Genomic DNA, 13873 nt, shown 5'->3' on the forward strand with positions numbered 1-13873 from the left:
TATAGAGTCTTGACCTGCACCAGAGGCCACACCATGGTGTGTATCTGCACAGTCACGCCTGTCTTCCAGTGTCATTTTCTGTTCTCTCTTTCTCTCATATTCTCTCTCTCTCTCTCTCTCTCTCTCTCTCTCTCAGATTTATTTATTATATGTAAGTACACTGTAGCTGTCTTCAGACGCACCAGAAGAGGGCATCAGATCTCATTACAGATGGTTGTAAGCCACCAAGTGGTTGCTGGGATTTGAACTCAGGACCTCTGGAAGAGCAGTCAGTGCTCTTACCCGCTGAGCCATCTCTCCAGCCTGCTTTCTGTTTTCTAACGGCCTTACTGCTGGCAAGGGCCAAGTGTGGGCAGGGTTGGACTTCCCCTACACTAGGTACCCGAGACCAAAAACCCAAGGCTGCCTCTCTGACCTCGCGCCTTTGCTGCTACTGTTCCCTCCCTTCACCCACCTTGGCTCAATTATATTGTGTCTACTCTTTAAGGCTCAGCACAGGCATCCATGCTCCCCCATACTCCAGCCCTCCCAAGCTCCCTGGCCCACCTCCCGTCCCTCTCCAGGGCCAGGTGTATCAGTTTGCCATCTCTACACCGAGCCATATAGTCCACCTTCAGTCCTACATTTTCTCTGCTCTGCAACTTGTTCCTGCTGCCCAGAGCACCTTTTCAATTTAATTTAATATTGCCCTTTTTTTTTTAATCCTTGTCCGAAGCATCACTTCCATAGGAATGGTTCTGAACCTCTGAGACAGGAGCATATCTTCCTGACACACACACCAGGAACCTGGCACTGTCTCTCGTAGCTCGTGCCCAGAGTAGCAGTTACAAGGCAGTTGTGATAGCTTTGTCTATGTCTGCCTGACTTGGGCTGTAGGTGTAGTGGGGTCAAGGGTCACACTGGTTCTGCGTGAGGCCCCTCTATATAAGTTGCCCAGTGGTTGTTCAAGGTGCTCTGTTGCCATCAACAGAGTCCTGAAGAGCCAGCCTGTGTGGGCTCAAGCCCTGGCCTTGTTCCTCACTTACTACCGGATTACCAGGGGTTACAGCTTTCTCTTTTGAACATCTGTCTCCAACACGAGCATTCCAGAAGCGGGGCTTCTGAGAAAGGACTGGATCCTAAGGGCTCTTCCTTCAGTGCATTTGCTCATGGCTAAACTATCTGAAACTGAGGGGAGGCGGCCCAACTTGTTAGACCAGGTGTCTCTGGAGGGCATGTCCTGAGAGAAGGACATGAGAGAAGAAGATACACCCGTCCCTTCCTGCCTCCCTTTCCGGTCTTTTATGAGGAGAGCAGCACTGCCTGCCTACGCGTTTCCCACCTAGTCCTAGTGTTGCAATGGAGCGCCCTGATGATGCTCAGGCTGGCCCAAGGACTGCAGCACAGCTTGTAGGCTGACTGGGGGCTGACCCACAACGAAACTCTCCTCCTTTAGTTGTTTATGGCAGGGGTGTTGTCACAGAGATGAAGGTTTGACTAGCAAGCACCTGCTGCTCTGCTGCTAAGCTTGTATGATGTCACAGGTGTGTGTGTGTGTGTGTTCACCACCAGCCTGTGAGTCTGTGGGCCTGTGCTTAGTACCCACTACATTACCCAGAGGAGATGATGAGACAACATACCTTGTCTTGATCCGCCTTGCATAGGATGACTGGGGATCTGGGGACCTCCAAGCCCTCTGCTCCCACAATGGGCCGGCTGACCTCTCGGATGACCTGTGAAGAAGACAGAGCTGGGAACAGGTGCACAGCTCTGGGACAGAAGGTTGGCTGCTGGTGTTGGTGGGATCAAGATTGTTGTGAAGAGGATTAGGGCCACCAGGGGGCAGAGTAGGGCTGAACTAGGCGTCCGGATAACTGGGCATGTATGAGTCTTAAGGACACTGCTCTCTGCTGCCTGAGGACAGGGAGACCCTGGAGAATCTCACAGTGGTTTGGGGTCTGCTTCTGTGAGAGCCAGGACTTTTATCGTAGACTCCAGGTGGCTGGAATCGTCACCTTACTTTCAGTGACATGGAAACTGAGTCCCTTGCTCAAGATGGTAGGAAAAGCATGCAGGTGATACAATTGGAAGAGTCAGAATCTAAACTGAGCGTGGTGGCGGTGCACACCTTTGATTCCAGCGCTCAGGAGGCAGAGGCAGATGAACCTCTGAGTTCAAGGCTGGCCTGGTTTATTGAGTAAGTTCCAGGACAGCCAGGCTATACAGAGAAACCCTGTCTCAAACAAAACAAAAAACAAAACAAAACTAAACCAAACCAACAACAACAAAAAGGGCACCATCTGATGCTCAACCAGACAGCAGCATTTATCCCCCAACCAGTCTGTGATGCCCCAGTTACAGGTGAGAGGACGATAGGAGGCCACAGAGCCAGACTCAAAGTAGGCTATGTGACTGCCAGATGGTAAGCCTTGGACTAGACTGTAGAGGGCCAGAATAGCCTGAACCCTGGGTCTCAGACTCCAGCTTCCGACTCATACAGAGCCTAAAGCTTGAGGTTCCCAGAAGGCAAGCTCTCTCCCTTCCCTCCCCTCAGGACACAAAGGTACGGATGGGAATACCAAACATTCCAGGGAGAGCTAGCTGGTTATCACCAGAAGGAAGGGAGAAGAGAAGAGGGGCTAAAAGGAGGGGATTGGCTTCCTTATTCCAACAGGAAGGTGGGAGGGGAGACCAGGATGTCCAGAGGAGTAAATAGAGGCATGGAGGGTCTGCTGGAAAGGACAGGGCGGGGCCTGGGGGCGGTATGGGGCTAGGGGCGGGGCGGGGTAGTACTACAATCACCACCACCACTTACTGCCCAACAGGCAGTGGGCCAACAGCTTATGTTGAGTCCTTAAAAGAACTGTTAAACAGAGGCAACCGAAGTGGAGGGAAGTAATGTCATTTGCAGACAGTCTCACAGCCAGCAAATGTTGTTTAGTTCTAGAATCTGAACTCAGATCCATGCACCACCAAAGTCCCTTGCTATCACGATGCCGCCGTGCCTACTTTGGAACAGACCTCCTTAGCTTCAGATCCTGGCCTCAGTCACGTGATGCTGTCTGTGGTCCTGGGCAGTCATATTAAGTCCCCTGTGCCTCAGTTTACTTACGCTGGAATGTAAGTAACAACACGAGCCTCAGTCCACGGTACAAAGTGGGTCTGTGACACTATAAAGGCGCTGGACTCCAGAGGACATTACGACGATGGACATTTCCATCTAAAAACAAGAAAGGGATCCCTTTTCCCCCTCCCCCTTTTTTAATTAAAAGGGCTCGCTGGCCTAATGATAAAATCAGTTTTCAAAGGCATGAAGCTCAATGTTGGATGTGTAGGTTGAACAAACAGTAGGTTGCTTGGTAGGGAAGTTAAATAACTAGAAGATTTACAGATCTCCTAGATGGGGTCATCTGTTGTGAATATCCAAGGCCCATTTGGTATGAGTCATGCACACCACACCTGGATTCATTTCCCCCCAAGGTTAGGCCCCCAGGCCTAGGGGAAGGCAGGGAGGTCAGGATGGCAGCTTCCTGAGTGTCTTGTGGATGCCTACCTTCAGCCACTCCTCGGCCTGTTCCCTGCTCTGCAGAGCCAGCACCAACACCTCTGTGGCCCCCTGGGAGAAGCGCAGCTCGTGCCGCTTGTGCCTGCTGTCCTTGGGCACATAGATGACGGTGCAGACATCTAGCGCCAGTCTCAGGTGTGGCTGTCGGTCCTTGGAGCTTTTGTAACACTGCACAGGGAGAGATGGGGTCAGAACCTTCTGCAGAAAACCCTCACATACAGAGAAGAGTCCCCACCCAGTCCGACTGTGAGCAATACCTCGCAGCGAGGAGCCTAAGTGGGGGGAGGTCTATCTGGGAATCTTCCAGCACTGCTGTCCATGAGGAAAAGGCAGACTATAGCACAATACTAGGAAGACCATGCGGGTTGAAGAACAGAGAACAAACAGGCTGGCTTGGGGGGATGCCAGCTGAGAGGGCCCGCAGGCAGAACATTAGGAGTGAATCCCGGGAGGCATGCAGTATTGACCTTGAAAAGGCAGCCTTTTCTATAATAAGGCCAGCCTTAATCTCGACCACAATGCTACAAAAAGGAATCTATAATGGGATAAAAATGGGATCTAAAATGGATAATGGTTGCCGGGGGAGGGAGAGACATTTCCTTCAGTAGTGGATACACTGGTAAGGTGCCTACACTCCTGTGGGCAATCCCAAGTAAGTAAGTACACTGGTACACACACACACACAGACACACACACAGAGGCACACACACACACAGACACACACAGGCACACACACACAGACACACAGGCACACACACACAGACACAGACACACACACACAGGCACACACACACAGATACACACACACAGAGACACACACACACACAGGCACACACACAGACACACACAGACACACACACAAACACACAGGCACACACACAGATACATACACACAGGCACATACACACAGATACACACACACAGAAAACACACAGACACACACACACAGACTATGGGGCAAAATCTATACATGCATGGATACACATCTTTCACACTGAAACCTGTGATTATGATACTAAGAGCTTAAATAAAGGTTAACATGGCCCAGTGGGTAAGGGCATCTGTTACCAAGCCTGGTGACCAGAGCTTGATCCCCAAAACCCACATGGTGGCAGCTGAGAACCAACTCCAGCAATCTGACCCATAGGTATTTGCCTCAGTGCGTGTCCTCTCCCTCCCCGCCCCCCCCCCCATAAATAAATAAATAAATGAAAAAAAATTTTAAAGGAGAAAAAGCATAGTCTGATTTCTTTTATAACAGAGTTGAAAATCCTAAATGAAACACTAGCAAAGAAAATCTAGCCACTTATAAAACACAGGGGCCGTTACTGGTTTATTCTAAGAACACAGGGGTGGCTTAACATTGAAGTAGCCGCATAATTCATCATAGTGAGAGAGGAGAGAAACAGGTGATAAAATTCAGGACCATATATGTATAAAAAGTAAGGAAACAGAATAGAGGGGACTGCCCTGCGTGTGAGATAAAAGGTACATTTACAAACACCTTAGCAAGAGCCCCCTGGGGGCTGGAGAGATGGCTCAGTGGTTAGGAGCACTGACTGCTCTTCCAGAGGTCCTGAGTTCAATTCTCAGCAACCATATGGTGGCTCATAACCATCTTTAATGGGATCCGATGCCCTCGTCTGGTGTCTCTGAAGAGAGTAACAGTGTATTCACATAAAATAAATAAGTAAAAATAAATAAATAAATAAATAAATAAATAAAAGATCCCCCTGACTGAAGAAGTATTAAAGCGTTCCCTTTGGAGTTGGGCTGAGACTGGCTGCCTTCTCCTTTCTCTATCTCTGGGCTGGATGGCCTGGCAGAGCAGGCAGTCAAGCCAAGCAGAGAAAGGGAGGTGTAAGAACTGGAAACGCCCCCCATCATGACCCTTAGACTGGCCCTGGCCTGTGTTCAGTCTTCACTGCCCAGGGTTTGAAAAGGTTTCAAAGCTGTGTGTGTTGATCCTGGCTTGCAAACAGATTAAAACTTTTTTAAAAAGAGAAATAGCTATTATCTTTCTCCACAATTATGGTCAGTTTCCTACTCTGGAATTCCCAGTACTCAAGGTTTCTCTGTGTAGCCATGGCTGTTCTGGAACTCACAGAGATCTGCTTTTCTCTGCCTACTGAGTGCTGGGATTAATGGCAGTGCATTTTCTTTAGGGGTGACGGTAATTAGAAAATGGTGCATTAGAAGAAAAGCTCCCTTTAAAGAGAAGGAGTTATAGGCTTGTATGTGCGGGAAGGGGTTGTGTCAAAAACAGATGTGTGAAAACAAGAGTGGAAACGGGGAGTGTGTCTTATTTTAGCTTTATGTTTGTAGGTATTTAGTCTGCTTGTATTTCTGTGCACTACATTTGTGCAGTACCCCAGGAGACCAGAAGAGGGCATTAGTTCCCCTTGGAACTGGAGATACAGACAGCTGTGAGCCACCATGTGGGTGCTGGGAATCTACCCCAGGTCCTCTGCCAGAGCAGCCCATGATCTTAACCAACGAGCCATCTTGATTATCTGTTAGCCAATGAGATTCATTCTTTCTTTTGCTTTGCCTCTCTCTGGGGTCTTGCTGTGTAGCCCTGGCTGGCCTTCAACTTATGAAAATCCTCCTGCCTCCACTTCCCAAGTGCTGGGGTTATAAGCAAAGGTCTTTCTTTTTAATTTTTTTTTTTGAGATTTATTTATTTTTGTGGTACTGGGTATTGAATTCCAGGTCTCATGGATGTTAGGCAAGTGCTTGGATACTGAGCTACATCTTAACCTTTGCCTAGTTTATAAGTACACTAACTTGCACAATAAAGAACAATGAATGTTTTAAGAAATTGAAAAAAATTCTGGAAAAAAAAACTAGGTGAGCTTCCATCTGACTTTCAAGGGTGTGCGCATGCGCGTGCGTTGGAGTTCTGATGTATCATGTCCCGAGGTTCTGTGCACAGGCCAATTACACCCTCAGACACGCACGGGCACACACACAGGCCTCCCGTGAATCACTCACCAGTAGCTGCTCCTCCTTAATGACCGTCAGCTGCTTGGCCCACTGCCCGAAGCGCTTTTTCCGAAGCAGGAAGGCGCATATCCTGCAGTCCCTAACCAGGTGCATGGAGGCCTCTTCTGAGGGCCACTGGTGCTTGGGCTGCCGCCCCTTCTCTTCCTCCTCCTCCTCGTCGTAGGACTCATAGGAGCTACTCATGGCGTCAGAGTCATTGTCTGCGGGTGTCATGAGAAGGGGCCCTCAGTCCCTGTGCCACTCCCAGGAAAACCCCTTCTCGTCCTGCCTGGCAGGTAACCTGTTCTGGGCCCGGGCTATGGAAGGCAGAGGAGTGGCAAGGACAGACTGTAGGCCTTACTCAAAAGCTTTGCTTTGGACTGGCTTGTGTGATGGGGTCTTTGAGATTTCACATCCTGGGAGTTCCTCCGGAGACGTGGTCATGATAAATACCAGAGTCTACTTCATCTGGCACGGGCAATGTTTGGCTAAGAGTCTTACACCAATAACTGCTCAGTAAACGTCTGTTATTGCTCTGACTTCATCACTGTCCACAGCCATTGTCCCCCCAACCACTGCTGTGAGCCTGCAAAGCCCCAGGACAGATAAGGAAACTGAACTTGGGAAAGATTCAAGTGACTCCCATTTCAATGGTCTTTCCATCCAGCCCACTGAGGGAACAAGAGCTTCGGGGCCTGTTTGGTGATCTCTCGTGTGTGTGTGTGTGTGTGTGTGTGTGTGTGTGTGTGTGTGTGTGCATGCCGAGGGTCAGCTCTTTGAGGGTGGGGGTGGGACAGCTGTGTGAGCAGTTGCCCAGGACATACAGGAGTTCTTCAGTTCTCCATTCATCCTTGTGGTGGGGTAGCTGTTGTCTGCGTCCTCGTAGTAACCATCCACAATCGACTGTGCAGGGCTGCAGCCATCTGTGGGGTTGTCAGAAAGAGCTGAGCTTAGAGAAGGAAAGGAGGAATCCAGGGTCAGGGCTGGAAAAAGCCCGGGGGATAGAGAGTGGGGAACAGGGGCAGCCTCAGCCTGGATATGGGGCCCTATGCTCCGACTTCCCACTTAACCCTACATACCCATCACTGTGAAGGGGCTTGCTGGACCCTGTCGGACCTCCAGGCTAGTCTTGTATGCCTTTTTACATTTTTATCAGAGAATTACTCCCTACCCTTCAAGATGAAGCTCAAAGATGTCTCCTTTCCTCTCCCAATGGCATTCAGTGTGTGAGAATGTCCTTGGTCATTTGCTCTCTGCACTGCAGGTTGGGTAGCTGCTGCTAAAGGTAGGCTTTGACTCCATTTTACACACAGGGCAACAGGCCCCACAGAGATTGCTAGTGGCTGAGGCTGGATCAGGACTGATCCGGATACCTTCATTCACGCAGGCTAGCTCACTCGCTCACCACACTGAGCCCTGCTCTGGGTTGTTAGGTCCCTCCTGTCCATCTGTTTCCTGAGGAAAGCCATACTGAAGTCCCTAGCTACGGGATGCTCGATGTTCTGCTCAGAGCCTGCCTTTGCCTCTCTGAGGCCTACATGTTGACAGCATGACCTGCAAAGTGGACTGGAGGAGTCAGCAGTAGGTGAAGCGGGTCATTTCCGGGCAAAATTGTTAACACCAGGCATGCCTGGATGCTGTGTGTGGGAGGAAGAACATGGTGATGGCTGGCTTGGTTGTAGGCTCACCCCTGCCTGGGTCCGTGGTCTTTCCTGAGCCCCTCCCTTCCTGCCTTCCCAGGAGGAAGCCTCTCTGCCCTGTACTAGGGAAGTGAGCTCTCTGGGAAGGTTAGGGAGCCTCTTCTTGCCAGGGCTCTTGACATATGACTTGGGGCCCGGCAAGTACTTTGTCCCTTCCTTGTCCCTTTGCCCTTAATGGACCAGATAGGAAAAGTTGCCTGCTTCACTTCTGTGACACGGAACTGGGGACTCATGGAAGGTCACGGATCACTTGGTCCAAGCTCACCACAGGCAAAAGGTGTAAAGAGCATAGATGTCTGTTGGAAAGATAAGCGGCATGTGCCATGTCCTCAGCAAAGGCGACCAGCCAGCCATGGAAGAAAGCCATGGAGAAAGGACTATTCACATTGCCATCTACAAACTCAGCTGCACATGCTCGGACACCAAACCCACAGTTTCCCTGTGTAATGCCAAGTCCTTATGCTGGGTGAAGGCCTCCATCTGATCCTCATGCAAAGGATGCTACACACCGGGGAAGTCAGCAGAAAAACAAGGACTCTCCTTTGAGGCTAACTTAAGAGTCTGTCCCATCAGTTAAAAAAAAAAAAAAAAATATATATATATATATACACATATATATGTATATATATATGTATAAATTATATATGTGCTATTTACAAGCATTATGCTTAGAAGGAGATGATAATATAAAATATTCATAGTTTTAAAAAATGGTTGAACTATATATAAATAAAGCCTCTGCTATTTCTGCCTGTACCACTGTATGCTATGGCTCCCTGGGGCTGACCCATGAAGCGTTGTTTGGGCCATGGGTCACATCCGATGATGTGCTGACTTGGTAACAAGACTCATTCATATGTACACACAGAAACAAACGATGAAACCATAAGCTGAGAAGCGTGAGAGGATTGGAAGCAGGGCTATCCTAACGGTTGTCACTTATGTCCTAACGCTCTTTTATGAACAGATCTAGTGCCTCCTTGTTTCAAGAGTGGAAGAGCCGAGATCCTCAGAAGACAGGAGTCTGTCTCAGGCCACACAGACCTGAGACTAGAAGCCGAGCCCCTGAGCCACACCATTGGATCCAACGTTAGGAGATCAGGATAGCCCCTCCCTGGAAAGGGTGATGGCGCTGGTGGGGCAGTGGCTCTGGATCTGCTGCTGCTCAGAGAGGGAGCCCTCTAAGCCATGAGGGGACCAGAGCTTACTGTGAGAGCTGATATACTCGGGGGACTTGCCGGGCCCCAGGGGAAGGGCTTCTTCATAGTAGTCCTCAGGAGGAGGCTTGTTGGGCAAGGGTGGAGGCACATCAGCAGCTGCCTGCAGTGGAACAAATAGGGTTTGTGACACTAGGTGGCTGCGAACACAGCAGAGGGGAAGAGGTGACATGAAGGAAGGAGGCTGGTGGGATAGGAGGCCAGGGCTCTGAGGAGGCAGTCAGAATGTGACACTTTAAGCTGTTTTTGGTGTGTTGAGGTCTCATTATGTAGCCCAGGCTGGCCCTGATCTGCAATGCTCCCATCCCTCCCTCCTGTGTGCTGGGATTACAGAACTTGCTGTTATGTCTGGTGTAGGTTTTAATATTGAATAGACTTGGAGCTAGCAACCTGAGAGCCTATTTGTGCACTCCGCAAGTGCCAAAGCTCCTTGGTCATACCCGAGAGTTACTGCAGTTGCCCAGAATGGGCGTGGCGCTTTGTGAGTGCGCACGCCTACAGCTCTCCAACACCAGTGTGAGTTCTGCCACCATGCGAGGAGCTACAGAACAAGTAACCACGAGGTTAGTAATTGATCAGTGAAATCTGGGGTCAGGAAACCTCAGAATTTTAGCTCAGCGCCATCCTTTACTAGCTGTGGGTCACTAGGTGTGTCACCTGCCCTCTCTGAGCTGTGTCTGTAAAATGGGGACAGCACTCCTGCCACATACGTTTGGTTGCTGTATGCACATGAAGGGCATAGCAAGTTAGCAACTAGCTCCTGTGACAGGTGATGGTAAGGTTCTATGGGTGACGAGCAAAGCTTGTCCCTAACTGTAGTCCCAGGGTTGGGGACACTAGATCTATTCCTTTACTTTTTGAGTATGGAAAAACTCAGGCTCTAAGAAAGGTGTTTTGCTCACGGCCTCCCAACAGAGCAGCGGGGATAGCAGAAGCCTACACCTCCTAGTCCAGAGTGTGTTCTTGTTCTCTCTCTCTCTGTTTCTCTGTCTCTCTCCTGTATATATAACCTGAGGCTAAGGTGGTGAAGTCCTTTGGGCCAGAGGGCACAGACTAGGCTCGCCACCTTCTCCCTACTCTGTGTGGACCACTGTAAGCATGTCCCTGCCCAGTGATATGTTCACATGGTACGACATCTGCCCTTAACCATCACCATGGAGAGAAGACGGTCCTGCACAGCAGCAGTGGCCCCTGGGGTTACAGGAAGAGCTTCCCTCACCCTTGCTAGATGGGGGTCAGACTCACGCTTTTCAGAGATGGGCTCTTGGTTGGCTCAGGGCTGGCTCCTTTGCTGGGTTCCCCATCGTCCGACATATCCCGAAGGTCACCCAGGTCACAGTCTACAGAGAAAACCAAGGACAAACATGGCAGAGGGTTTGGGATCCAGGAGGCCTGCCTGTGAATCCAGGCCGGACTTCCACCATGATCAGGAACTTCAGCAGACAGCTGACAGTGCCCTGGGCATCTTCTGGAGATTGGCCGCACTCATGTCTCTTGCCTGGCTTCCAGAGAGAGATGACAGTGGACTATCTTCGTGAGGTGCTTTAAAGGTCTTTGATGGTATGACACAGAGGCATAGGGTTTCCTGCAGCAGGGAGGGGCTCCCATGTCTGATGTGCAGGGACTGTAGTCGCAACAACTCCCCTAGACCATACCTCTCTCCTTACATGAATAGTACTTTCTTCTCTATCATGGTCACATGGCTCCCTCTCTCTCAGAGCATGGCTGCTCTCAGGCCCAGGCCACCACTCTCCCCAGCCATAGCTCCTACTTCCTCCCGAGTGGCTGGATCGCTCAGCCAGGCTCGGTGGCCGTGACTGATGGACGGCAATGGCTGTAAGGTGACCACCCTGGGCTGGGCTATCTGGCTTGCACGTTCACTCCTGCAAGCTTGGGGTGAGTCCTTCCCTACAGATTCAGGCAGCTTACAGAGCTGCCAGGGCCCAGGACCCCCAAGGAGACCTAAAGGCTCTGTGTGAAAGCCAAGAGCAGCAAGAGACACCTTTGTGTACATGCATGTGAACACGTGTGCGTTAGAGGGATGTTTCAGGGCTAAGAGGGAACTTACCGAATTCTTCAAAGAGAGACTCCACAAAGCTGGGCCCCGAGTGCAGGTCTGCAGTGTTCACATACAGGAAAGAGACTTCCTTTGCTGAGGGAGGAGGGCAAACTACCGTGAGCAGGGAAGGTTACCTCACGCACCTTTTCCTACTTGCTTGCATTGTCAATGTGATGGTGAGCTCTGTTTTCACATGCAAAGGTACTGCCATAGCACAGGGCAGGGATGTCAACGATAAAGGGTCCCTTGCGTCCCTACAATGATCTTGTGAGGCAGCAGTCAACACTTTGTTTGGGGACAGTATGGCTTGGAGTGGTGACTTTCAACCTCCTCTTTCACACTCCAGGGGCCCTGCAAGACTGGGGTATAGTTTGTTAGTTACACAGAGACTGTATGCTGATTTGGGGTGTCTCAGAGGGGCCGAGGGAAGCTACTGGGTAGGCAGTGAAAGGAGCTCACGTGGTTTTAGAGGGGGCATGAGGAAAGTGGTGGGAACTGTTTCAACTTGTGAGGGTGTGTCAGAGAGTACGCAGGAGCAGACGTCTGTTTGCAACTACATGCTGCACATCCAGGTATCTATTTTTTTTTTTAAAGATTTATTTATTTATTATATGTATGTACACTGTAGTTGTCTTCAGACATTCCAGAAGAGGGCGCCAGATCTCGTTTCGGATGGTTGTGAGCCACCATGTGGTTGCTGGGATTTGAACTCTGGACCTTCGGAAGAGCAGTCGGGTGCTCTTACCCACTGAGCCATTTCACCAGCCCTCCAGGTATCTATTAAAGTGTAGTCAAAGCATGTGTTTATATGTGTGTGTGCTATCTGTGTGTACAGCGTATGTTACTTGCTGTGTGTCATGTGTGGTATATATGGTGTATTATGTGTGAGAGAGTGTTCTGCTGTGAATTACGGTGGCGAATAGGGGTGCGCATGTTCTGTGGGGGTCTGTGGAGGGCTGGGATGGAGGGGGCCGTACAACACAACCAGGACTGCAGCGGAGGGGCAGGGCCTTGGTGGATGAGCGGACTGGGTCACAGCACAGCACCTGCTGTGCTATCCTGAGGCTAACCTAAGGCTTAGACATCCCCTTCTACAGGCCATGGGGTGAATGCTACCACTGTTGTCCGTGTAACTGGGACTCTTTAGGGCTGACCTGGGAGGGGCTGCAGGCTCTGCAGGAGGGAGGCCACAGCCATCTTCTTCTCCAGGGTGCTGTCGCTGAGATACTCATGGTCCAGGAGGCTGAGGAGTCCGGTGAGCTCTGGGATTAGCTGTTCCAGCACTGAGGAGAGACAGGCAGGTTCTGAGTTAAGAATCCTGACCACGCCCGTTGGAAGCTAGAGCAGCAGGGGTTGTCAGAAGGCAGGGCCCTGTTCACCAGGGTGACACAAGGACCCACACACAGCTGCCCCATGGTTGGCTGGTCACCAAAACCAGGTGGCTTTCTTCCAGCCTTCCTACTCTGCCTTAGACCTCAGATGGCCTTGGCCCGAGGATAGGGCCTTCATGTTGGCACTCGTGAGCCCAGGCCACCCTAAACAGAAGTAGAATGGCTTTCCTTTGCCTCAGCCTGATTTACAGGCCCTGGGGCTCTGGACAAATCTCAGCCAGAGTCCCCAGCTGCCCAGAACACAGGCAGGAAGGGAGCCTTCCTGTTTCATCATCCACTTGCTTCAATCTCTGGAACCTTCTGTTTCCTGTGCCAGAGCCAAACGGAATATTAACCCTTCCCGCTCCATGCCTAAAGCTATCATGGCTGCTCCTTCCACCCACACACCGGTGCATCTTGATCCTACGTGTGCATAGGAATCAGCTGGGTTCTGCCCGAAATGCAAATTCTGGCTCAAGAGGTCTTCGGCGAGAGCTGAATTTCTGTGTTTCTGATAAGTTCCCAGGTCAGAGACTTCAGTGAATTGCAAGCTCTCAGAGCAGAGAGTCCTTTAAAGACAGGAGCATGCCAAGAGCATTATGTCACTGGCATCTCTCTGGGCCATATAGGATTTCTTTTGCACTGGGGCTAAGGGCCAGTTTCATCAAAGCAGTAGCATAGGCCTGCTTTGTGATAGACACTTGCACATGGTAACTTGGATTGAATGGTTATTACGAGTTGTGCTAGTAAGCATTCATCTTATATCATTTAAACCCCGGATCAAGCATTTTACTGTCGCCGTCATATAAGAAATGAAATGAAGACTCGGGAAAGTTAAATACAAATAGCTACGAGTGTCTCCATTGAGTTCTTACCCTGTTCTCTTAGCCAGGGAACTATATTGCCTTTCGGTGTCTCGTTTGATCCTACCAACGATTTTGAGGCAGGTGTTGGAATCACCTTTAGATAAAGGTTTTTCGATAAAGGAACTAAGACAG

At 50.2% G+C, this 13873-nt stretch overlaps 1 protein-coding gene across 1 annotated transcript in view; it reads right to left on the bottom strand.

Moving 5' to 3' along the window:
• Afap1l1 (actin filament associated protein 1 like 1) overlaps nucleotides 1-13873 on the bottom strand; it is a 55821-nt gene that overhangs the window by 16671 nt on the left and 25277 nt on the right. Inside the window, exons 2-9 of the mRNA XM_021151060.3 lie at nucleotides 12660-12788; nucleotides 11515-11598; nucleotides 10692-10786; nucleotides 9438-9549; nucleotides 7354-7452; nucleotides 6539-6750; nucleotides 3533-3712; nucleotides 1620-1712 (exon numbers count right to left, since the gene is read on the bottom strand). Coding sequence (XP_021006719.1) covers nucleotides 1620-1712; nucleotides 3533-3712; nucleotides 6539-6750; nucleotides 7354-7452; nucleotides 9438-9549; nucleotides 10692-10786; nucleotides 11515-11598; nucleotides 12660-12788 — 1004 coding nt within the window. The remainder of the gene's footprint in view (nucleotides 1-1619; nucleotides 1713-3532; nucleotides 3713-6538; nucleotides 6751-7353; nucleotides 7453-9437; nucleotides 9550-10691; nucleotides 10787-11514; nucleotides 11599-12659; nucleotides 12789-13873) is intronic.

This window comes from Mus caroli, unplaced genomic scaffold (genome assembly GCF_978045245.1).
Source record: "Mus caroli unplaced genomic scaffold, Mus_caroli_1 scaffold_19, whole genome shotgun sequence".
Taxonomy (NCBI): domain Eukaryota; kingdom Metazoa; phylum Chordata; class Mammalia; order Rodentia; family Muridae; genus Mus; species Mus caroli.